At 41.0% G+C, this 26,035-nt stretch overlaps 1 protein-coding gene across 4 annotated transcripts; it reads left to right on the forward strand.

The window, feature by feature from the left end:
* Positions 1-231: 231 nt before the first annotated feature.
* LOC135617881 (beclin-1-like protein) lies at positions 232-26,035 on the forward strand. Of its 4 annotated transcripts, XM_065118603.1 has the most exons (12): positions 236-643; positions 7,018-7,055; positions 16,939-17,068; positions 17,710-18,023; positions 18,127-18,297; positions 19,709-19,833; positions 20,441-20,489; positions 21,773-21,931; positions 22,245-22,330; positions 23,241-23,312; positions 24,366-24,515; positions 25,612-26,035. In XM_065118603.1, exons 3-12 carry the CDS (start codon positions 16,960-16,962, stop codon positions 25,823-25,825), a joined length of 1,449 nt encoding a protein of 482 aa, XP_064974675.1. In that variant the 5' UTR covers positions 236-643; positions 7,018-7,055; positions 16,939-16,959; the 3' UTR covers positions 25,826-26,035. The 4 variants fall into 4 exon arrangements, with proteins under 4 accessions (XP_064974677.1, XP_064974675.1, XP_064974674.1 ...); XM_065118602.1 differs by lacking the exon at positions 7,018-7,055; XM_065118605.1 differs by lacking the exons at positions 7,018-7,055; positions 25,612-26,035 and having other exon boundaries at positions 232-643; positions 23,254-23,312; positions 24,366-24,509.

The following is a 26,035-nucleotide window of genomic DNA, read 5'->3' on the forward strand; positions in this document are numbered from 1 at the left end:
TATGCTTTCAGATTTGATGACGTACAATTATAGATCAAATAATTTTTTTGAATAATATTAAAAGATATATATATCATAAATTTATTTTATCATTATGTGATTTTAATAATCATAGTTTTTTATATTTAGAAAGATTAGGAGGAAGATGCAATATAAAAGAACATTAATTCATTCTGCATGTGTGCAAAGAATGATTTTTCACTTGTGATCATCTCTCCCACCATAAACACATGCCATTAATTACATAGTGCGTCCAGTATCTCCACTTCGCTTGGTAGATTATTGTTATCAAGAAGCTGACGGAGGCGGAAAACCGGGGAGATGGCCTCGTCTGCTCGTGCCGGTGCCTCCGTGAGGGCTCGTTCTCCTGCATCGACTGCTCGCGGCGCGGGTGTGCGGGCGACTCCTCTCCCTCCCCCTTTCCTGCGGTGGTGTCTCCTGCGGGCGAGTCATAGCCGGTCCGTCCTGCTCCAGTGAGGCCTTTCGGGGAAGCATGATGGGGAGGCTTCCACATCAAGGCCACCTCCGTCGTCGATTCCTTCCTCGCCTGCGAAACCTTCTGCCCCTCTTCCTCCGGCGAAACCCCCGGATCCATACCTTCTGGGGGTTTCCAAAAATCTGTCTTGGGCACCGGTCATTGCAGGTAAGGCCCCTCCTCTTAGCTCTGGTTTGCTCCTCTACTACCTTTGAGCGTATCCGGTCTTCTTCGGAAGACAGTGCTACCTTCGCGGAGGATGAACTCAGGGAGTGGCGCAAACCCTGGGACCTCTGTTGATATGAAGATTCAATCCACCTTATTCCTTGGCGTGCAAACTACCAACCTCTCCTCCAGTCCTTCATCTCCGCCCCTGTGTGGATTCAATTTCCTGGGCTGCCGAACAAGGAGGGCATCACCCGTATTGCTTCCATCATCGGGCATCCCCTTAAGATTGATAGGGCTTTTACATTTTAAAGGGGCCGATTCGTTAGCGTCTGTATTGAAATCGATCTCACTTGCCCCCTTAAACAAGCTGGCAAGCCTCCGGAATAATTTTTCCAGGTTGTGGTCCATGAGAGGATTTTGTCTATGTGCTTCTCCTGTGGTTGTCTAGGTCATGAAAACCCCCGAATGTCCTACAGAAAAACATGCCTCGAATCCGTTCCCCATGGGGTTGCAAATTCCTAATGGCATGGCTGAGCAACTCTCTCTCGAGTTGGAAGGCTCAGGCAGTGCGTTTCAGGGTGGATATAAAGGCGGAGATTTGTGGTCCATGGATCCATGTCCCCTCTTGGCGCCCATCCGGGAGAAGATGGTGGTGGCCCTTCTCCTCAACGGGTTCTTTTAACTCATGAGGAGCACGTGCCACCCATGACTCATATGGTCTCTGATGGTGAACAGTCATGTGAGGCTTGAGGCACATCCTCTGGCATTATCTGCGATGGGCAGGGCTTGAGGTCTACTCTCGAAGTCATTGTTCCACATGGGCTTTGCTTCACTGACGAAGGCAAACAAGTTGTGGTGGAATCGGACCCCATGGATGAGATGCTGGACTCGAAAGAGGATGTTTTTGAGATGTTTCCCGAGGATGGTGGTCCTCCTTCGGCGAACCTACAAGCATCATTGAACCCAATTCGGATGGCGTTGGTTTTACCGTGGATATTGCTAAAGACCTGGTTACTTGGGACTCGTTTCTATCCCTAATTCGTAAAGTGGAATCGGCTCTTGTTACCCTAACTTCCATGGTGGCACAACATCCTCCTTTAGAGTAGATGAACTCCTCTGCGGAGGCCCCCTCAGGACCTTTCTCTTCTCCTGACTATCATGGGTAAATCTATAAACAAGGTGTTTGATGTAATGCTCATATATGTCCATGTCTTTTGGTTTTGTTCATGTCGTACACAGCATATAGAGGGTTTGTAGTAGGTTTGGTGGTCCCATTATAGTTGGCTTTTGTGGCTGTTTCAGTCTTGTAGACACAAATTCTGTGCAGTCATTGTGTAAAGGCAAAATTGTCCAAAAACAGGTCATCCAAGTAGTCAATTTGGGGGTTTTCCAACTCTACAGAGAGGTGCAGAGTGTCAGCCAGCACAACACCCAGGAGCTACCCGAGTGGCACATGGCTGGATGGGTCTGTGGGGTAATGTCTAGAGCTAGTTCATTGCCTTGTTCCACAACAGTGTTTTGTGGGAACTTGTTGGAACTTTTGGTCGCAGCGGACCATATTAGACTCTTTGTCGCACAACCGTTCAGAGCTTGCGAAGTCTATGTTTGTAATTTGTATTGTCTATTAAGTATTTGCTAAAATGATTGCTCGTGGATCCTGAGTTAAACTTTTCCTCTAACCCATCTTCTCTTTTGCAAGTCCTTAAGGGATCGTAAAAAGTTTCGGGGAGGCTAACCGTAAGGGTGCCGCACGACTTAGGCTAAACCAGCTAAGTCAGTGACAGATGGTATCAGAGCAGGACAATCACACTTGGAAACATTTGACACGCAAACGTGGTGGACCTAGTAGGGTTACGTTGAGGGCAACTAGCATGCATGATCGTTTGAGGGAAACATGCATAGAGACTTAGGGAAATGAGTCACTTGGAGGAGCGGGTATCCGAGATTAGTATTCAAAGGAATAAGCAACCTTTCGTGCGAGAGACACCACCAGGACAAGCTAGTTGGGAAGAACACATAGTGCATAAAGGTTGGGATGGTTGAGTTCGAGCTATGGCTCGACGTTGACAACCAAACTTGACGGTGCTCAAGGCAAGCGGGGCGCTTGGTAACGGATGAGATCGTGCGAGGGATTGGTTGCTCGACGATCGAAAGAGTTATGCAAAGCTTATAGATGCGGGGGGAATTGCTAACTTGAAGAATTTGGTAATAATGCAAGGGCTTGTATGTGGACGATGGACTATCTGTGGCCATCCCAAGCTGATCGAAACTCGGTGCTATGGAGCATTGAATCTTTGTCTTTGGCATGGGAAAGATACTTTTGTATGAGACCGAAGTATGTGGCAAGTTCAGTATGCTACTAGGCCTTGAGTGGTGCAGTAGGGCTGTATTGGTAAAGAGTCGCAATCTAGCAAGTGCGTTTGTGTGAGTAGAACAGTGTATAGTTCGTTTAGCAAGGCAGAGTAGTCCAAGGGAACGATGGTTTTCGAAACTTTCAGAGGAAAAGATGTGAAGAGAAAAGTTGCTCCAACGGGACAGATATCCAGGAGGGATAAGTCCTCATTCTCTAGAGGGAGAATCATGTATAATGGACTCCACATGTTGAGGAGGGGTACCTCAAGACAATAACTCCATAAAGCTCAACGGATTGAGCAAGCGACAAGGAGTCATCATATGATCTCGCCCGAGGTAATGCGATGGTGGACGCATTACGAGATCAAGTGGGGGAGCGACCCAAGGCAACAATTAACGAAAGCACACTAAGAGTCGATGTGGAGATTGGACTCAACGGAGGGCTGACCTGTGGAATGATGGGCGCGAGAGCCACCATCAACTCAATGCAAACCGAGGAATATAACAACTTGGGTGGAACTTGATGAAGTGCCCAAGCTGCATGAAGGGAGTCGACATAGAAGATGAGGCATGGAGTGGAGGCACGAAGTTTTTTTTTGACAGAGGTTAAGGACATGAACTTTTGTAGAGGCAAGAGTGGGATCATGGTGTTCCATGATTCCCTTATTCTGATGGAGCGGACTCAATCTGCACGATGCGAAAGTCAAAGGAGTTTTGAGGCACATGCACATAATCTCGGTGAAGTATTTGATGGAGGAACTAAGGAGACTCGCTTGCATTTGTGAAGTTGGGGTCGGAAGGCCTTGACATGAGGCAAGAGTACACGATGGCGGGTATTCTTGAAGAATATGTTGCAGTGCTGCCCTTCGAGTTGTTGCGAAGGAAGTGGTGCATAACAGAGATTCAGTTAGGGGGCAGAGGCCTTGGATTCAGATAATGGCACACAAATTTCAATAAAGTCTATGGACTTCGAGAGTTGCTAGGCGACGGACTATCCTACAACTATGCTTCGTCTGAGTGTGACCCGAGAGCGAGTTGACGAATGTTGATTACCAAAGGAGCGAACACAATCGGAGGTGGCGGAGGCCCTATGATGTGCTGGTAAAGGCTACACATGGAGAGATCGTAGTTCGAGTTCATCCCACAAAGATCAAAATCCAATTGGGATGTCACCAGGAGGCAACATGGTGTAGCAGATAATGATGGAATAGTTCAAGGCAGTAGCAATACGACACATACAGGAAAAGTCCTGTGAGTGACTTGATTATACAGAGGTATGATCGGAGCTATTGGGAGCTCCACTTCGATGAACAACACGATGGCAAGAAGGGTTATGGATTCAAGGAGTGAATATCATTGTACCACAAAGGTGGGTCTTCCATGCGTGCATTGAATTTTACATCGGATGAAAGCCTTGGTCATTAGCATATGGGGGTTGTGTACCACCAAGGAGACTTCCGAGTGCAAGTACCAGTGAGTCCCTTGGGGGGGCGCAGTATGTGAACGTTGTTATCACCGAGGAGAAATCCAGAGCTCATATTCATTTAAGAGAGTTCAACAACTCAGAGGACAAGGTCGAGTATGTGAACGTTGTTACTAAGGAAGCAAAGGAGAATGTTGCTCCAAAGCTCATAGCATGATATTAGAGGTCATGCATGAGAGTTGCAGTCTATCTTTCTATCAACCAAGGGGAACTATTTAGAGAACACAGAGGTGATAAAACAGATGGTCGAAAGGGGTGAGGAAGCGACGATGGGTCTAGAGGGACCTAGCTACCCAAAACCAAGCATCAGCTAATGAAGGTGAATTTGGAGGAGTTCTGTGGTGCTATAGAGGTGGATCTATTGATCACGAAGAAAGAGACGTAGATGTGAGGTGACGAATAGTAAGGCCATGGGCATAGCAGTGGCCATAGTATCACAGAGGCGGGACTTTCGTGGAGTCATCAATCCCTTGCTCTCATGGAGGGAGAGCGCTTGGTCATGAAGGGGGTTAAGGAGGCGAAGAATATAAAGGCAAACTCTAAGTACCATAACAAGGTTGAAGGGCAGAGACTAAGGAACTTCATAAGACCAGTGTCAATAGGCTTCTTATCAAAATAAGCAAAAGTGGGGGACTTTGAGTTGATGTAAGAATGCTTGACAAAGGAATGAAATAGGCGTGGTGTTGTACTTTTTCTACTTGGAGGTGTAGGCGACATAAATGATGGAGAAGACAATACAATCCTAGAGGCGATCAAGGCTATTGGAGACTTCTCCAAGTTGGGGCGAACTTTAGCTCTTTTTGGATAAAACTTCTTGTATTCTAGAAGTTCGATAGCAGTGAGAAGGTGAATTATAGTTGCTAACTCAAGGTAAGAAGTGTAAACATTTAGGTTGCTTCAGAAGTGAGCAGAGCAGGCGAAGGCCAGTAATCAGCTCAATGCATAGAGTATAACTCTCGAGGAGGCGGGCAAAGTCAAATAACCTTTGCCTACTAAACTCTTAAGAGAATCGGCGAAATCGAGTACCCCGGTTCTCTTATTGATCTAGTAGAGGAGCTCTGCACATGTTCAAAGACTCTTCAAAGAAAGTGGAAGACAACAGTTGTCAAATTCTCACCAATGGTGATTGATTCTACCAAGAGTAGATTGTCCACTTTATTTTCTAACATAAGGTCAATCAAAAGCGGAAGTGATTGGAGGCAACAACTAAGTGAAAGAGGAATCGATGGGCAAATCTTGTGGAGGAAAGAACTCAGAAACTTCAAGGTATGCAAGGCGATGCTCGTTAAAGCTCCAATAGGCATCAATCCAGTTTGAACGGTGCGAGATGTTTGCATGACTAGCGCATAACAAGGAAGGGCTTTTCTTTCGTCTGAAAGATTTATAGAAACCAAAGGATTAACGCAACTCGGTCGATCTCACACCAGAGTCAGAGTCATTGACGAGTTAAAACAACATGATAAATCAAAGTTCGACTACTCAATAACATCGACATAGAGCAATTGGGAACCAGGAGGCGCATTCCAATTGGCGTAGAAGATTGAAGATTCAGGAAAGACGAGGAGATGCAGTGTCTATAAAGGCTTTGATAAGGACATTGAAGGAATAAGTGGGAGAGAATGTCACGAACAAAGTTGTAAACAGGTGTTTGATGCAATGCTCGTTTATGTTCGTATCTTTTGGTTTTGTTCATGTTGTGTACAGTATGAAGAGGGCTTGTAGTAGGTTTGGCAGCCCCATTTTAGTTGGCTTTTATGGCCATTTTAGGCTTGTAAATGTAGGTTGCGTGCAGTCATTGTGCAGAGGCAAAACTGCCCAGAAACAAGCCATCAAGGCAGCCATTTTGGGGGTTTTCTAGCTTCGCAAAGTGGTGCGGAGTGTCAGCCAACACAGCACCTATATGCTACTCGGCTGGCACACGGCTGGATGGACTTTTGGGATACTGTCTAGGGCTGGTTCATTGCATTGTTCCAACAGTGTCATGTGGGCACTTATGGGGACTTTTGGCCGCGGCGGACCACATTAGATCCTTTGTTGTGCGATCGTTTAGAGCGTGCGAAGTATATGTTTGTAATTTGCATTATCTATCAAGTGTTTGCTGAAATGACCGCTTGTGGTTCCCGAGTTAAACGTTTCTTTGAACCCGACTTCTCTTTTGTAGGTCCTTAAGAGACCGTAAGAGGTCTCAGGGAGGTTAACCCTTTGTGGATGGACGTGTAAGGGTGCCGCATGACTTAGGCAAAATTAGCTAAGTCTGTGACATGGCGTCAGGGTTTCCGGTAGGATGGTTGGAGATATTAAATTGTAGGCGGTCGAGAGCTTGCTTAAGGGCATGCGACAATGATTTAGGAAGCCTCGCATCTCCCCTAGCTTCGCCTCCCCTTGTGCTGTTCCACCTCCACATGGAGTCTCCTTAACCTTTTTTCTGTTAAAAATGATGTTTCTAAATTAGAATTGCCGCTATGCTAACTGTAGAAGGGTTACGGATTTCTTTACAGTTGTAAAAGTAAAACACAAACCTGATGTGGTCTTATTGTAGGAAACGCACATAGGGAAGGAAGATGTTTGCAAGTCCAGGTGATATCGTCCCACCCTTAATGTATACATGCTTACTGCAATTGGATTTCTCTTTTCCTTGGCTTTTGTCGGGAGTTTATGCTAGTAATAATATTGTTATTAGGAAGGATTTCTTTGATGGTATGACCTTTATGAATTTTGATAACATCCCTTGGGCTTTAATTGTATTCTCGAGTCTTTTAAGAAGTATGGTGGTTTTTCTTTTAGACTTAATGTCGTCATTAGAGCATTTCGGAATTTAGTTTCCGCTATTGGTTTATATGACCTTGGATGTGGGGCTGTTAATTTTACCTAGTCTACTGAGAGGAAGGGCTTAGCCAGGGCTATTAATTTTTCCTCGTCTTTAAGAGAAAATTTTGGTGCTTGAAAATAAAGAGTCCAGCTTAGAACTAAGGTTGAAAGCACCAAGCTGATCTGTCTTCAAACCCATTTCCAAGCTATCACTAGACAAATTTGTTATAACCCGAACCTGATGGGCTAATTGGCTTATCAACTTTGTTGAACCTAAATCACTGGCCAAAATGCTTAAGCTGAAGTTGATAGTAGTATACCCATCAAATCCTTATAAGTCAATCTTAGTTTTGTCCACTTCCAATGTGGGACTAATCGGGGTTTCACAATCCCCCCACTCAAGGGCTTGATGTCCTCGTCAATGCCCAACATAATCCAAATCAAACCAAGCTACCATTCAATTGGGCATGACAAAACTCTTTATAGAGACTGATGCTAAACAGATTATAAATGTTTTGAAGGAGGAAGATCCTTCTCCTTGGTTTTTGACTAATCCTATTAGGGATCTTTTTGTTGTCCTCCTTTTTTTAGAGTGGAGGGTAGATCATATCCTTAGAGAGGGCGATAGGTGTGACTATCAGCTAGCTAGTTATAGCAAGAAATTTATGACTGATCATGTTTGAATTTCACATTGGCATCCAAAGCTTAGTCTCATTTTGTGCTTAGATGAGTAAGATATAGCTTGTAATAAGCTTTTAAAGTAATATATAACTATCTTTTAAAAAAAAATACATAGGGGCATGATAGTATTATCTTATGGTCGAACGAGAGAGGCACAATCGCCCTGCTGAGGCAAAGCATCACATCGCCCTCAAGTCACCATAGTTGGCCACCTCGATCCATTTTGTCCTCACAGTGACGTCGATCCTTGTTGTCTTTGTCTCGCCCTGTGATGTTGTCTCCACTTCTTTGTCTGCCCTCGAGAAGCTCACCGCTAATCAACTCCCTCCATCACCCCTTCGTTTGCAATCACCAGCACCACATGCATCCACTCCCAACACACTTGTGCTGCCCTTGCCCCTTGTTGTGCTCATTATAAACCTCGATAAACTCATACACCATTGTGTCTCCTCCATTAGCAAAACCCAGCACCATCGCCACGTTGTCACGGACTTAACTGGTTTTGCCTAAGTCATGCGGCACCCTTGCGTGTCCGTCCGCAAAGGGTCAGCATCCCCGAAATCTCTTAGGGTCTTTTTAAGGACCTACCAAAAAGAGACAGTTTAGAGAAAACGTTTTACTCGGGATTCATAAGCAGCCATTTCAGCAAATACTTTATAGGTAATGCAAATTATAAACATGGACTTCGTAAGCTTTGAACAATAGTACAACAAAGGGTTTAAGATGGTCCATCACAGATCGAAATCCCCACAATTGCCCATATAACACAACCTTCTTTTACAAGTTTAAAACGGTCATCAAAGCCAACCAAAATGAGGTTGCCAAACTTACTGTTAACCCTCTATATACTATACAAAACATGAACAAAATCGAAAGACACAGACATACATGAGCATTACATTGAATACCTTATTTATAGCTTTATCTGTGACAATGTGCTCCACCCTTTGTCACTCGACTAGTGACACAACCCTATATGATAGGTAGGGGAGAGTCCCTCATATCCTCGGATCTCTACGTCGACGACCAATATTCCGACAATCATATCATCGGTGACACAATCGGATGGTACGAGGTATTCGATCAACTTTAGCTTAAGCATTTTGACTAGTGATTTAGGTCAAATGAAGTTGATGGGCTAGTTAGCTTATTAGGCTAGGGTCGTGACATTTGATATCAGATCCGACATAGTATTTGAGTATGGTGAGGGGGCCTGAGTAGGAAAGGGCTACCGTAAATGGAGTCGAAAGACTCGTCACGACATAGAGCGACCAATGAGCTATGCTTCACATGCACTATAATAGAGTTTGATCAGAGGGAGAAAAAAAAACACTCAGAAGAGACGTCTTTGTTTATCTTTAGTCAATCAAGAAATATTTTAGTTTATCCTTAAATGAACCGGATCATGTGAAGATAATTAAATGAACTAGATCACATAAACAAATTAGTTGAGCATATAATGATGCATGTATGAAATACTCGGTCAAATAAATAGTGATTGTTTCTTGTCCCTTGTCCCTCTAGTCCTCGTATCTCCATGTCGGGGGCCAAGATTCTGACGATCACATGGTTGGTATCGCGATTGGATGGGTACGAGGAATTTGATACCTTATCATTGGCGCACTTGACGACGAGGCCCCCAATCTTGACCCAGTGGAGCTCGATCCGCTACCAACGAGCGGGAGCAAGCTTCTTTAACTACAAGTCCATGCGTTCCATTTTTCTTCACAGAAACCCTTCTCTTCCTGACTTATTAAAGAATTTTAGAGGAAGACGAATCCCTAACTTGATGAAGGATGAAATCGGAAGAGGAGACAAGGGGAGGATGTTATGACGTAAGATTTTTTTCTTACCTTAAAGCAAATAACCATAATTAATGTGTTTCCTTATTTTAATGATTAATAACCTTATTTGTATTATATGATTGAAGAAATGATTAAAATTGATTTCCTTCGAGTAAAAAATAATTAGTGATTTAGTCAATTAATTAATTAATTAACTAATCTAAAAATTATTAGTTATATCTATTTCTTAATGAGTGATTTGACTTTTATGTAATAATTATTTCAAATTCTAGTTTTGTATGTGAACCATAAGAAATAAATGTTACAATTATGTCTTTTTGTGTAAAAGTAAAATAAAAATAAATTAAAAATAAAAATTAAATCATTACTTATCTTTTCAGAGGACTCATCTTCTCCTATATAAAGAGGGTTCCCTCTCTTTCATTCCTCGTCGAGCTTGACAGCGAGAGGATTAAGGAAAGGATCCCTAAGGAGAGGTAGGATCCTCTATTATTTTCTTATAAGTTTTAATTTATATTTTGAAATATTTGATATTAAAATTATTATAATTTTTATGATGCATATTTTCGATGTTAAAATAATTATGATGGAATTTCATTTTAATAATGCTTGACTTATAATTGTCTTTTAGTTTAAATGAATTTTAAGATTGATTCTATTGTTGAAATTCTTATTTTTAGATTAAAATAATAGTTCTAATTCATTTCATTTGACATATCTTTGTTTCATGGATTTATGTGTGAATTTTCATTATTTAATTAGTTTTGAATTTGGGATCATAAATTTATTAGATTATTTAATTCATAAAAATAGATTTAGAAATCTATTTTAATGAAATAATTTTGAAAGTTTAATGAACTATTTATTTTGATAATTTGTTTACCTTTAATTGTCATTATGTAACATTTTATAGTATTTCTGAAAAAAAAAAAAGAATTAAAATCTAATAAAAGGGGTCAAACTTGAGTATGATCTATGTCAAGTTAATAGGCCAGATTGGATCATCCTTGCCCATGTTGACACGGGCTTAGCTGGTTTTGCCTAAGTCGTGCGGCACCCTCGCGCGTCCGTCCGCAAAGGTCAGCCTCCCCGAAGCCTCCCATTGTCCCTTAGGACCAACAAAAGAGAGAACGGGTTAAAGAGAACGCCTCAATCGGGATCCACAAGCAAACATGTCCGAAAAACACTTCATAGACAATGCAAATTACAAACAGACTTTACAAGCTCTGAACAGTTGCACAACAAAGGGTAAAATGGTCCATTACAGACCGAAAAGCTCTCACACGTGTCCACATAACACAACCTTTATTTACAAGCCTAAAGAGGCCACCAACCCAACTAAAATGGGACTATTATGCCTTCGGCCGCCCCTCTACATGTTGTACAAGGCATGAACATGCCAAAAGACACGGACATACATAAGCATTACATCAAACACCTTGTTTAGAAGTTTGTCCGTGACATTCTCTCCCACTTATTCCTTCGACGTCCTCGTCGAAGCCTTTGTGAACACTGCAACTCTTCGCCTTTGCTGAGTCTTCAATTTTCTGCTCCAGTTGTAATGCGCCTCCTGGCTCCCAACTGCTCTCCGATGCTGTTTTTGAGTAGTCGAACCTTTGATCCGCCATGTTGCTTCAACTCGTCAATGACTCTGACTCTGGTGTGGGGTTGGCTGAGTTGTGTTGATCCTCGTTGATTCCTGCGGATCTCCCAGATGAAGGAAAAGACCATCCTTACTGCGCCAGTCTCTTAAAATTTCCACATACTGCTTGAACTGGGTGGATGCTTGTTGGAGCTTTAACGAGCATCGCCTCGTAAACTTCTGAAGTTTTGGGTCCTTCCTCCACAAAATCTGCTCATTGACTCTTCTTTTAGTTAGTTGTCACATCCAAGTAGGTTCGCATCACTTCCGCTTTCGATTGGCATTTCGTTGGGGAATGAAGCGGACAATCTACTCTCAATAGCACTGATCACCGTTGGTGAGGATTTGACAGCTATTGTCTTCCATTATCTTCGAAGGGTCTTTGAACTTCTGCAGAGCTCCTCTGCTGGATAGATAAGAGAATTGGGGTACTCGGTTTCGCCCATTCTCTTGAGTTGAGAAGGCAAAGGTTACTTGACTTCGCCCGCCTCCTCGAGGTTGTACTTCATGCATCGAGCTGGTTACTGGCCTTCGCCTGCTCTTTGCTCACACTTCTGAAGCACTTGAAGTGTTTGCATTCCTTGCGTTGAGTTAGTTACTGTGATTCACCTTCTCAATGCCATTGAACTTCTGGAATGCAGGAAGTTTTCACCCCAACTTGGAGTAGTTCTTTGATAGATGAGGTCGCCTTTGGGATTGTACCGTCTTCTCCATCAACCCTGTCGCCTACTCCACTGAGTAGCAAAGGTACAGCATCGCGTACTGCCTGCTTCGTTCCTTGGTCGTGCACTCTTGCATGACCTGAAGTCCTTCACTTACGGCTATCTTGATGAGAAACTTGTTGACACCGGTCTTACGAAGTTTCTTGGCCTCTGCCCTTCAGCCTTGTCTCGGTACTTGGAGATTGCCTCTGCATGCTCCACCTCCTCGGCCCCTTTCACGACCAAGCGCTCTCCTTCCATTAGAGCAAGGGATCAATGACTTTCACGGAAGTCCCGCCTCTGCGGTACCATGGCGCTGCCATGCCCATGGCACTACTATCCGTCGCCTCGCCTCTGTATCCCTTTTCTTCACAATCAGTAGATATGTCTCCGTGGCACTCCTCTAAGTCCACTTCCATTCTAACTGATGCTTGATTTTGGGTAGCTAAGTCCCTCTGGACTCGTCGTCACTTCCTCGCCCCTTTCGACCTCCTGCTTCAACACCTCTGTGTTCTCCAAGCAGTCTGTTTGATCGATGGAAAGACAGACTGCAACTCCCATGTATGGCCTCTGCCATCACATTGTAGGGTTTGCACCGATTCTGTTCTCCTTAGCTTCCTTGGTAGCAACGTTCGCTTACTCGACCTTGTCCTCTGATTTGTCGGGCTCCCTTAAGCGAATATGAGCTCTGGAGCAGTCTAACTCTCCAGCTGTTTCGATCATACCTCTGCATGATCAAGTCCCTCCCATGGGACTCACTGGTACTTGCATTCGAACTTTTCCCTTGGTGGAACCCAGCCCCCATATGCTGATGACCAAGGTTTTCATCCGATGCAAAATTCGGTGCACGCCCGGAAGACCCGCCTCTGCGGTACCATGGCCTTCACTCCTTGAATCCATAGCCCTTCTTGCCGTCGTGTTGTTCACCAAAGCGGAGCTCCCAGTAGCTCCCGATCATACCTCCATATGATCTCATCCCTCACGGGACTAGGTTGTGTGTATCGCATTGCCACGAACTGTTCCACCACGATCCGCTGCACCATGTCGCCTCCTGGTGACATCTCCATTGCATTCTGATCCTTGTGGAATGAACTCGAATTGTAAACCCTCCATGTGTGGCCTCTGCCAATACATCGCAGGGTCTCTTCCACCTTCGATTTTGTTCGCTCCTTTGGCAATCGACCTTCATCCACCCACTCTTGGGTCACACCTAGATGAAGCACCGCTCTAGGACAGTCCGTCGCCTAGTAGCTCCCGAAGTCCACCGACTTCACTGTAATTTGTGCACCATTGTCTAGATCCTGGGCCTCTGCCCTTACCAGCACAATCTCCGCTGCGCACCGCTTCCTTCATGGTAACTTGAATGGCGACATTGTGGCATATTCTTCAAGAGTACTCGCCTCTGCGTCCTCTTGCCCCGTGCTAAGGCCTTTTGTACCCAACTTCGCCTCCGCAAATTGAGTCGCCTTAGTTCCTCCTTCAAATGCTTCTCCGAGATAAGGTGCATGTGCCCCGAAGCTCCCTTCGTCTTTGGCACCATGCAAGATGAGTCCGCTCCGTCAGAATGAAGGACCCATGGAACAACATGGTCCTACTCTTGCCTCTGCAAGAGTTCATGTCCTTGACCTTTGTCTAAGAAAAGCACTGTGCCTCTGCTCCATGTTCCAACTTCTATGCTAGCTCCCTTCATACGGCTTGGGTACTTCGCCAAGTTGCTCCGCTCCTCGTTTTTGTATTGAGTCGATGGTGGTCCTCGCGCCCACCATTCCACGGGTCAGCCCTCCCTTAAGTCCGATCTCCACATCGACTCCAAGTGTGCCTTCATTTAAGTTGTTTTAGGTCGCTCCCCCACTTGATCTCGCAATGCATCCACCAATGCATTCTCTCGAGCGAGATCATGCGACAACTCCTCGCCGCTTGCTCGGTCCATCGAGCTTCGTGAAGTTGTTGTTTGTTGAGGTACTCCTCCTCAACTTGTGAGGTCCGTCTCACATGATTCTCCCTCTGGAGAGCCGAGACTTATCCCTCCTGGATAACTGTCCCGTTAGAGCAACATCTCTCTTCGTTTCGGAGACCACCATCCCCTTGGACTACTCCGATCTGTTGAACAAACTGTGCACTGTTCTGCCTCCTGTAAACGCACTTGCTAGATTGCGACTCCATGTCAATACAGCCCCCGCTGCACCCCTCAAGGCCTAGCAACATGCTGAACTCGTTGCACACTTCACCCTCCGACGGACGTATCCTTCACATGCCGAAGAGAAAGTTTCAATGCTCCATGGCGCCGAGTTTCGATCGCCTTGGGATGGCCACGAACATTCCATCGTCCGCATACAAGCCCATGCATGAGTACCAAATTCTTCGAGTTAGCAATTCCCCTTACCTCTGTGAGCTTTGCATAACTCTTTTGGTCGTTGAGCAACTCATTCCACCTTGCATGGTCTCATTTTTGCCAAGCGGCTCGCTTGCCTAGAGCACCATCAAGTGTAGTTGTCAACGTTGAGCTGTAGCTCAAACTCAGCCATCCCAACCTTTGTGCGCTCCAAATTCTTCCAAGCTTGCCTGTTCTCGTGGTGCCTCTTGCGCGAAGGGTTAGCCATTCCTCTGAATGCCAATGTTAGATGCCCGCTCCTCTGAGCGACTCTTTTCCCTACATCTCTATGCCCGTTTTCCCTCAAACGGTCACGTGTGTGCTGACTGCCCTCAACGCAGCCCCGCTAGGTCCCCCACGTTTGCATGTTAAGTGTTTCTATGAGTGCTTGTCCCGCTTTGATACCATCTGACACGGACTTAGCTGGTTTTGCCTAAGTCGTGCGGCACCCTCGCGCGTCCGTCCACAAAGGTCAGCCTCCCCGAAGCCTCCCATTGTCCCTTAGGACCAACAAAAGAGAGAACGGGTTAAAGAGAACGCCTCAATCGTGATCCACAAGCAAACATGTCCGAAAAACACTTCATAGACAATGCAAATTACAAACAGACTTTACAAGCTCTGAACAGTTGCACAACAAAGGGTAAAATGGTCCATTACAGACCGAAAAGCTCTCGCACGTGTTCACATGACACAACCTTTATTTACAAGCCTAAAGAGGCCACCAACCCAACTAAAATGGGACTATTATGCCTTCGGCCGCCCCTCTACATGTTGTACAAGGCATGAACATGTCAAAAGACACGGACATACATAAGCATTACATCAAACACCTTGTTTAGAAGTTTGTCCGTGACAATGTGGCGAAGCACGACCTAGACCATGTGACTAACCAAGCCTTGTCATGAGGCCATAGGTAGGCCCAACTCGTGAGGTCAGATAGGCCTAGCCCACGAGCTAGGCATGGTCCAACTCATGTTGTATCCCCTTGTGCTAAGCTCGTCACACCTCAGCCCAACCTTTTACCTGGGACAAGTATGTGTGACGCATAAGACTAGTCCAAGGCTCGAGTGGGCTTGCCTAGTTTAGGCTTTCACTGTGCAACCTAGCCCAATTCCCTCTTCTCTTGTTGACTTGAGCTCTTTAGTTATTTGAATCAGACTAGTTTGATTGATTCAAGTCGATTTAGAGTGATTCCAGATCAATTTGACCGATACAAGCTCATTTGACCCAACTGAAACCAATCAAATCTATATTAGACCCGTCTAAGGTGATTCTAAATCGGTTCAATAAGGATTAGAGGTTGACTCAATTAGGTCCTAGTTGAATGGAGTTTGATTCAAGTTAATTGGGCTATTCTAATTAGGGTTTAAGTCGATTGAGGGTTATTGAGTGATTGATACCTCATGTCTTTATGATATGATGAACTTAAAGTTTTATTTAAATATGTGATTTGGAAATAATTAGTGGTTGTCCATTATTTTTTAGATTAAGTTGATGATCATGATATTACTATGATTATTATCATATGGTATATGTGGACTATGTTGAGCGGTTCACATTGAAAGTGCATTATGTAAAAGGAACTATAAGTCCATCATAGTGTGAAGCCACCAATGGACATAGTTTAGCAGGTCATACACTAAGCATAGTCTCTCTTGTTACTTTATCATATTAATTCTTTGAATGCATGCGTGAGAATGGATGAATGTAAATGAATGATCATAGATGATTATGTATCATTGCCGAGGATAGGTAGGGCGATTTCGTTCGGAGATGAGCGGGTCATTATATGTGATGGCTAGACGGTTCCTCCATCCTCTAGTGGAAGAAACATGTCCCCACATGTGCGGGTGAGGGATACATCTCCACCTACTGTTGGGAGTGCAATATGGGTTCTTTCTATCTACTGTTGAGAGAATATAAAACCTATCTCATGGAGTATGACTCTCAATTCGCTATTAGGAGAGTGCACCATCGAGTGTTTGATGTACGACTTTTTTGTTTAATTGTTATGTATGTCATCGTGATGTGGTGCATGAGATTGATTCATGATTTTGTTTGTTGCATAAGAATTATCTTTGTTGATTTGATACAAAAATTTCATAATAAATTAATATGTTATCATGTCATATTAAATTGTAAATATTTAAATATATTTGATGAGTATTAAAGATTATTTTGATGATTTTCTTTAGAGGTTCCTACCAGCATATATGGATGTTGATATGTTTTTATCTTGTATTTGTTGTCAGAGTAACCTATTAATTTGTAATAGAAACAAGGCTTGGGTGGAAGAGACTTTAATCATTTGTGACCCTACCAAGAAGTTGTAGTTCTTTTTCAGTTTAAAATATTTAGTGTTATGAAGATAAGGATTTTGAATTCAAAATAAAAAAATCTTCTGTAAATTATAAAATTTGAAATTGATAATTTATTATTTTATAAATCTAAGGTGTGATAGAGGAACTTCTCGATGGATCCCAATATCCCCAGATGGGTGTGCCAGAGCTGTCGCCACGCCTTGCACGTCATCAACGTCGATTCCAAGAATGACAAGTTCTTCAGCAACCCTTCCTGCTCCGGTTAGAGTTTCTTCTCCTTCTTGACATCTTCGGTCTCGTCTTCTCTTCTCTTTAATCTCTGGTTGAAATTGTTAGTAGCAACCTAGGATTAGCATAAATTGATCACGGAGGATCGGTTGTGGTCGCTTGACTATAATGGGCATGGTCGTTTGAAATTGTTAGCAATTTGAGTACAATTCTTCTACTTTTTTGGTGTTTATATCAAACTGTCACTGACCTGGACTCTGTTTATCCAAAATAAGCTTGTTTCCTTCGCTTCCTTCTTGTGAGATTTCTCTCCTTGATCGGATGAGTGTCTGGGTGTCTAAAATGCAGCAATATGATTTGTTTGGAACGAGGCTTAAAAGCAAGGTTTGTCGTACCGTGACGTATTTCCCAATACAAGCGGTATGTACCGGTCTAATAGGGGACCGGTACAAGTGGTACATATTAATTTGTCAATACACCCTACCATACTATGTGTCGATACATCAATATGGTTCGGTATGTGCCATACTGACGACTAGTCGATACATTGGTGCAAACTGGTAAGGTGATCGATGCTTAAAAGGACCATCTTTTTGGCTCAAAATTTGTGATGTTTTGCATATTGATCGAAATGTGTGGCATAAAATTAAGATTTGCACTATGAATGCATGTAGGCACGGAAGCTTCTACAGTTCAGGGAAGCGTGATGGGCTCTAGCCAAGTGGATCATTCGTTTGTGGTGCTATCACGAAGCACTACTCCACAACCAGACAGTAGCCACTCTGCAAAGGTAGTCACGGAGTCATTTGTTGTGTTACCACCTGCTGCTGCTTCAATGTACAGGAGTGAGTCTGCACCTGAAGGGAGGGGAGCCCAAGAACAGGTCCAAGGTGAAAGTCCTAGCAGTGGTTTGCAGGTCAACGACCCAAGATTCAACTCTAGCAAAATCTTGAAAAGGGTATTTAATATTGCAACTTCCCAGATGCAGGTATTGGCAGTTGACTACCAGTTCTCAAACACCTCTTTCTTCGAATACTATGTTTACTGTTTTTGAAGCAACAGTTCTTTAGTTCTCATACACTTCCTTGTAGGTTGAGCAACCTATTTGTTTGGAATGCACAAGACTGTTGTCAGATAAACTTCTTGAAGAGGTTGAAGATGTGAACCAAGACATTGAAGCCTATGAATCATGTCTTCAACGATTTGAAATGGAATCCGATGATGTTCTTAGTGAGGCTGACTTTCTACAAGAGAAAACAAAGGTAATGCTCGAGTATATGCATTTTGGCTTGGTTTTAATGCATATCCATATTGTGACTGAAGCATGTTGCTGAAAGAGACCTAAACAGACCTAAGAGAAACTTTCTTCTTTACGTCTTCTCCTCTTCTTAGATCATCTAAAACCTGATGGATGGGCTATCCTAGTCTCAGGATGCTAGAAAGGGTCTTGCATCTGAAGAGATTATGGCCATAGTTATAAGCCAAAGTTGGCCAATTTCAAGAATCTGAGAAATAAAAAGACCTGAAAGATGGTAAGAAATACATAATTTCAGTTCACTTGTCATCCCCCTCTTAGGGCCCTAAGGTCTAGCTGAAATGCTGAATGCTTACCAAACCTGTTGCAATAGAATTTTATAGTTTCTCTGATGTACTCTTTTTATTAAGAGAAGGGAAGGTTAATTCAGATCCATATTCCTAGGAGAACAGAAAAAGAATACTTGGTAGTTGTTCCCTTTATAGATAGTGTATCCAAACGAAGAAAGAAAGTTTCACATTTTTCTAGATCCAGTTGGAAATTTTAGGCCCCTTAAATTCTGAAGTTGCATTCTCAGGAAGGTTTGTTAACCCTTTTTCGAGAAGATAGGTGTTGAATATATATTGTGAAAAATATGAGAAATTTACTGAATTTTCGTGTTATTTCTTTTGCTTTTGGTTTAATTCTACAACCTAGAACAAGTTCATCATCAGAGACTTGCATTGCGTTATGATTTTATTATGATTTTAATGCTTAAGTTTCAGAATCAAATCTTATTATGGATAAATTCATTTATATGATTGATATTCAATGTCTGAAGTTGCATTTGCCTTCTTCATTATTTTTCTCCAACATATTGATTTTCTGTACATGTATTTAGAAAAACCAAAAATATTCAACAATTATATGAAGAAGATAAAAGAGACTTAAATTAGGAAGTGACTCCTTGTGACATCAAATGATAAATTTAGACTATTTTAACAATACTCTTAGGTGTGTTAAATCCTTAGACTTCATTCACTAAGTCTTAATCATCAGGATTGCTAACAAAAGAAATATTTGATGGTGCAAAAGGGTTCTGAAAATTTCTATCTTTCATGTCATGTTATGATAGACTATAACAAGTCATAATGTCACAATTTAATTCAGCCACAATTTTGCCAGTGCATGCTTTTTATTAAATCCTTTTCAATTTCAGTCTCATGACCAGAAAAGGAGGGTTTATGTAAAGCAACCAACAGCCAACTTAAAATCACATTATATCTTATATGGGTGTAATATAGTTGATTCAGTAAATTTGTTTAAATTAATGAGAATAGAAATCTATGAATGATAATGTGATAGCAAGTATATTGTTTTATGTGGTGTTATTTCATTAATTCACCTTTTCTAAGCACCTTTGATATAAAAACTACTAGATTGAGGAAGAAGAGAGAAGGCTTCAGGTTGAAATTGAAGAAATTGAGAAGCAGCGTTTGGAAGCTAATGCTGAACTGAATGAGATACAAATGAAATGCAAGGAGTTTGAAGAGTTAGAGGAGCGGTATGTATTTTAATTTCCACTTTGTCATTTGGTTTTAGGAGAGGAGGGAAGAGGATCTGGAGGAGAACACAAAGGAAAATGTGCCATTTCTTTTTCTGTGAATAAATATGAAGTCAGACATAATAACATTATCAACTTTTCCATACAAGCATTCATAAGCTGGTGGATTTAAAACCATAAAATAAAACATTGTGCTTGTATAAGCAATTTCCCTTGCCCAAATTATAACCTGTAACCACAGTAAATGGAATTCAAAATTGTGAACCTATGGATAACTATGGAGTCAGACATGTTAACAATATTAACTTGTTCATACAGGACCCTTGTCTTTAAAACCTTGAATAAATGTATCCTATTTGTGATCACAGTGGATAGGTCCAAAATTGTGAATCTAAGCATAAAATTTTCACATCCATGTTGCATTTGCGATCCTGTGACCAAAACTGTGTCGTGAACAAGTTTAACACCCTCGATCCTTCTTCAACTAGAGTCTTATAGCCCTTCCTATTAACTCAGAGTTTTGGGTTCATATGTTGATTTAATTCTGAGATCATGCCTTACATTACTATCAAATAATTTGGAGATATTTTTGTTGTTTCTTATACAGCTATTGGCATGAGTTCAACTCCTTCCAATTCCAACTGATTTCTCATCAGGTAGTCTTCTGTAAAATCCTAAAATTTTCAATTATGAGTTTATATTGCTTTGGTATAAAAATAACTTCCCTCATTTTGATTATGTCTCCATTTAGCTTAATAATCATTTGTCATGTGCTGTCCAAGACCAGTGGCTTTATTCAGGCTTGTGTCTAGGACCTAAATAGTTTTAAACTTTTCTCACATCAAAGCAAAGTAGATGTGGTGTTGACTATGCATGCTTCTGTTTTTTTTGTTTTGTTAAAATGCTTCTGAATGTGGTGTGTAATTTTTGGTAAGGCTTGTGGAGTTGTTATGGCTTAGAATATTTTTTGCAATATCTCCTGGTGCATATAATAGTAGCATGACTTTGTGTATTTCTCCATCCTTCAGTACTTAATTATATCACCAAGGCTCTAAAAGTATTTCAACAAAGTGTTCATAGACCATGTTTAAAGGTGAGCCTTTGGTACCATGGTCAAGATTCTTTTGATCTTAGTACCAGGATTGGTCATAAAAATGTTCTCTAATTGCGCAATTTTTTTTTCATATAACCATAAATGATCATTATTGGGATGCTCTCTTAATAGAGGTTAAAAAGATACTTAACATAAAACAAACATGGCAAGGTTCATGCTTGTAATATGGCATTTGGACTTCAAGGCCTTCATGTCAGCTAGCTTAGTTGGTAAAGTTCTTGACAATCGCAGGGTCTTGGGCTCGAATCTTGCTTTCATCACTTACCCTCTGGAAAAAAAAATTCTATCGAGAATTGATAGTAGTGAACTTATTTAGATCTGATCTTGATAATGGTGGATTTAGACGGATACATAATTGATTTTTGTTGGTTGTTGACAGTGCTGCATGGTCTTTGTGCAGATCACTATATTATCTTTCAGTATGTAAATTAACTATGTAAAATTACAATTGCAGAACCATTTTCTTTGATGCTACATACTCCTATAGAAAAGATAATATAGATGGACTGATTTATTTACTGCAGTAGTTGCCTGGCCTAAGATTATTGGGAGCTTAATGCAGATTTTTAGGGTACATTATTTAATTGTCTGATATGCAACTTGACTAATCTTGTTTCTTGTATTGTCTGATTCAAAAATTATAATATTTGCCTCTGATGCTGAATTTTCTTGAAAAAATAGTGGCAGGCTGTTGCCTTTGGCCTCATTATATGGCAGTCATAGTTTAGGAAACATATATTACATATTTCATGTATTAGGACTTTATAGTTGTTAATTTTTTTTTGTTTATCTTGGTTGTTACTGAGTTTTTCTCCAACATGTCAGGAAGAGAGAGATGCTTTATTAGCCAAGATAGAAGATTCACAAGCACACTTAGAATTACTGAAGCGAATTAATGTGCTAACTGATGCTTTCTCTATTTCACATGAGGGAGAATTTGGAACTATTAACAACTTTCGACTTGGCCGTCTTCCTAAGATACGGGTATGCTACACCAGGACTGGGCAAAAAGTTCCTCAATATTCTTTATTAAAGCTCCTTAAATACTTGTCTTCTGCTTTACTATATTGAACAAAATCGATAGGACATATTAAACTGTTTTACTTTCTTCAGTTAGATTTATTCTATTTGTTTCTTGATCCTTTCTTATTTTGGTGCAATTTTGCATTGCTGGTCAATCACCAACCATGTAATTTTGTGCCGGAGTTATGCATGATGCACTCTGTCATTTATAATGATTTTCCATCTTTTCAGCTGGTCTTTTCTTTTTTTCATTGACCATTCTGTTGATCTCCAGGTTGAATGGGATGAAATAAATGCTGCTTGGGGCCAGGCATGTCTTCTTCTACATACCATGGCTCAACATTTTCGGCCAAAGTTTCTGTATCTTTCAACTGATTTATATCTGTTTGCACAGTCCATGTTGTTTTTATGTTGTTGTAAAGCATGTCCATGAATATGTGATTATTCTGAAAATGTATTTTAATTGAGAGTTTTGAGATAGCTTCATTTTCAACCTATTTTCAAGCGAACACTTGATGGGGGTTGCCCAATTCAACCATTTTACTCTTCAGATTTGTGGCTTTTTTGAGTTTATGTTTGTTGAGTTGGTATGAAACTTTGTTTTTTGGTGACCTTTATGAAGAAATGTACAAGATTTTCTACTTCGGGACATATCCTTGCAGAGAAAGTGTTGGATTATGGGACGGTTATCCCAATATGATTTTCTGCTAACACCAATTCATGCTATACGGCAGACTTATGGCTGCCATATTGATTGACAACAAAATATCTGGTGCATTATCCTTAAGGTTACAGATGTAGACAGTCTTTATTGTTGTTTTTCCATCAAATGGTTTTTTACAGTGTTTTACAATCTTATGAAGTTGATTGACTGCATAAGTGAGATTTTTTTAGGTTGCTGGTTATGGTTGGTTTCTTAGTCACAAGGAAACCTTAATTGTATCTTTTAGTACTCACCATTGTTGTAAGTTTGCTTTTTTAGACTTTTTTCTTTGCATCTTTGTGATTTGTGTTATGCATCAATATGACGGGCATGCACATTCCAATTCTCTGCTCTTGAAATGTTTGGGGACCCTTTCTCTGCTTTTATCCCTCTTTTTGTCATATGTTTTTGGACATAGTGTTAGGTCTATACTTCTGATTTTGCATGGTTGCAATCCTGCATATTAGTATTTCTTCATTCCAGCTTTTGTCTCATCAAGCTCGATCCAAGCAGAAGACAATCAATTTTCTTCATGGTTACTTGCATCACGTTCCTTATATCTGGTAGATATCGAATAAAGATTCTTCCGATGGGAAGCTATCCCCTTATTTTGGACAATAACAATAATGCATATCAACTGTAAGTGAAGTTAGTCTCACCTCTTCTGCATAATATTTAAAGTCTACTGATTTTACTGATTTCTGTTAAGTTATTCTATATACAGATGTTTACACTTAAGCATGCCGATTTGATCTGTTAATTCATCATTCACTAGATTTCCGGTAGATAGAAAGATTACTATATTTTGTGAAGTCCTGCAAAGAGATATCATAATTGTATTTCATAAGCTTTATGACCACAACGTCCCATGCTGTCACGTAGTACACTACTAGTTCTTGGTTCTTTTGTTGAACTCCCCACTGCTTAAGAAATCTATTGAGTTTACTTCTTTGTCTATCATCATTGGGAGTTTGTTGTGTTTTTCTATTACATCATAGTGATATGAGGAGGTGAAATAATAGCTACATATCTTAAGGTTTCTTTAGTATTTGCATAACTGGAGCATGTGAAATAAGAGCAGACTACAATAAATGTTGTCATAAATGATAACTAATTGCTGCTGTTCTTGGTACTGCTAGTAGATCAAGACTTCTTTGGATATTGAACTTGATAGACGAATCAGAAAACCGAAGGAAATTTTAGAAGATATGATCGAATAAATGTGTTGTGTTCATGATGAAGCTACAAGATGGTTTGCATCTAAGATTAGCATTTCTGGATAGTCTGTTGTAATATCCAATTGATATATTAAAAGATGGAAAGTAGCTGACCCCGAACCCTTTTTTTTTTTTTTTCCTTTATTCAGTGCGTAGGTTATATGAGATCCATAAATTACTTTGATCAGAAAAAATGGAATCAGATTGTGCAACCAAAGAGGCCTAGAACTGAAGGGTCTAGCTTGTTTCCTGGAAGGCTCATAACATCAAAATATATCACTTTTCATGTGTTAAGTGTTTAGGAACTCTTCATAATAATTCAGATGCATGGAAGCAATCTGTGGGCATTGTTCTTTGTCTAAGTGGTGCAAAAAGCCTTCACCGAAATCCACTGTTACCTCTTTCTCCCGAATTTGTAGTCTTGTGGTTGTTTACTAGCATGTAAATGTTGAGATTTAATCTCTTTTGTTGCCAGGTTTGGTCCTGTGAATTTGTTCTGGAGCAGTCGCTATGACAAAGCAACGACATTGTTTTTGACATGCCTCAAAGAGTTTGCAGAATTTGCAAATCTGAAGGACCAAGAAAATAATACACCTCCTGAGAAATGCTTTAGACTGCCATACAAGTAGGTCTTCTCTTTAATTAGACTACTTTGCTCATTGTGCAATCTTAATGAAATTAAATTCTCTATAGCTAATTAATGAAAATGAAAGATTCTCTGTTTTCAAGTTATTCTCTTATATGATGATTATTTTTTAAATGAGCTGCACAAACTGCTTATTTCATCTGCCAAGTTTCACTTGTTTAGTTCATGACTTAGGTTCTTAGTCTTGTCTATTTTTTGTCAATTAACATGTTCTATTTGCAAGTAAGGTCATGTATGTTTACTCTTGCATCATTAACTTATGCACTAAATTGCAATCGGTTTACATGTATTTAACCCTGCCCCATGTGCATCTTTGGCATTAGTACACTTTTTATTGTCGTGATCTTGTTATTTTTTCGAGGAGCATTTTGAGTGTAAATGTTTTATTGTTCTGTGGAATATCCTGATCCTAGAAGAATTCGTAATACTGGAGATTTTATAAGATCCGTGTAGTGCAAAACGGACTTTATTGCATATGGCATGTGCAGCCAAAATTTCTTATCCTAGACTGAGTATACCTTCATGGGGTTCTCACGAGACCAAAGTTATCAATCTGATCTTCTGTCCTCAACAAAAAAAGAAAAAGGTTAAATAATAATAATAATAATAAAGTAGGCTTAATTTGGATTATGAAGATGCAAAAACATGAGCTACTATCACAGTGTATGAGGTCCTCAAATCTGGTCCTACACAATGTATGTCCTCATTAACCAGGCCCAAACAAAATAGTTTACCCAAAAATTTCCATCTTTTGTGACTTCACTTCAAATTAGCTTATGTGCTTCAAAATTGGAACCTAAAATTCTGGCTACATGGGCATTCTTTGGTTTGAATACTTTGTTCTGACAAGAAGTGAGATTTTGGTACACCATGATTATACGTTATTTGTGGAATGAAACTTTTTCCTATTGTCCATTAACATTTTGCTTGGTTTTAAGCATTGTTGCATTGGAACTCGTTTAGTCCCGCTATGGGAGACAATTTAAATTGCATGATGTGGTTGATGTGGGTTTTATACATCGTCGGCCGCCCATTGCTACTGGTTTAATGGGTCGTCCATTTTCTTCTCTGATAGAATTGAGAATGACAATGTGGGGAACTACACAATCACCCATAGCTTCAACAAGCAGGAGAATTGGACAAAAGCTCTCAAGTACACATTATGCAATCTTAAATGGGTCCAGCTGTGGTTTGTCGCCAAGTCCAGCTTTCAGCCTCTTTCAGCGCATGCTGATGTTCCAGTCATGAGATCTTCACATGCCAAACAATCTGCTAACCCAAGGAGCTGAGAGTTTCATCGAAGGCCCATACCACTGACCTGGTTTAAAGAAACAGTCCAGAGAATCATGCATATGTATATAAACAAGCTAGTAGATTTGCAATTTGGTTTATAGCAGCAGATTGTTTTACTGGGAATAATAGAAACACTTTTGCCACAACCGCATTCGTGTCCGCTGTAAGAACCGATATATGTTTAATGCTGAAAAAAAATTTACGTG

This window comes from Musa acuminata, chromosome BXJ2-7 (genome assembly GCF_036884655.1).
Source record: "Musa acuminata AAA Group cultivar baxijiao chromosome BXJ2-7, Cavendish_Baxijiao_AAA, whole genome shotgun sequence".
Lineage (NCBI taxonomy): Eukaryota > Viridiplantae > Streptophyta > Magnoliopsida > Zingiberales > Musaceae > Musa > Musa acuminata.

Bases quoted from the DNA above. Each gene is read 5' to 3' on its own strand.
- LOC135617881 (XM_065118603.1), top strand. From the start codon at position 16,960: ATGGATCCCAATATCCCCAGATGGGTGTGCCAGAGCTGTCGCCACGCC. The intron at 20,490-21,772 runs GTAGTCTTCTGT...CCAACATGTCAG, and splicing joins TCCAACTGATTTCTCATCAG to GAAGAGAGAGATGCTTTATT. The intron at 24,516-25,611 runs GTAGGTCTTCTC...CTTCTCTGATAG, and splicing joins TGCTTTAGACTGCCATACAA to AATTGAGAATGACAATGTGG.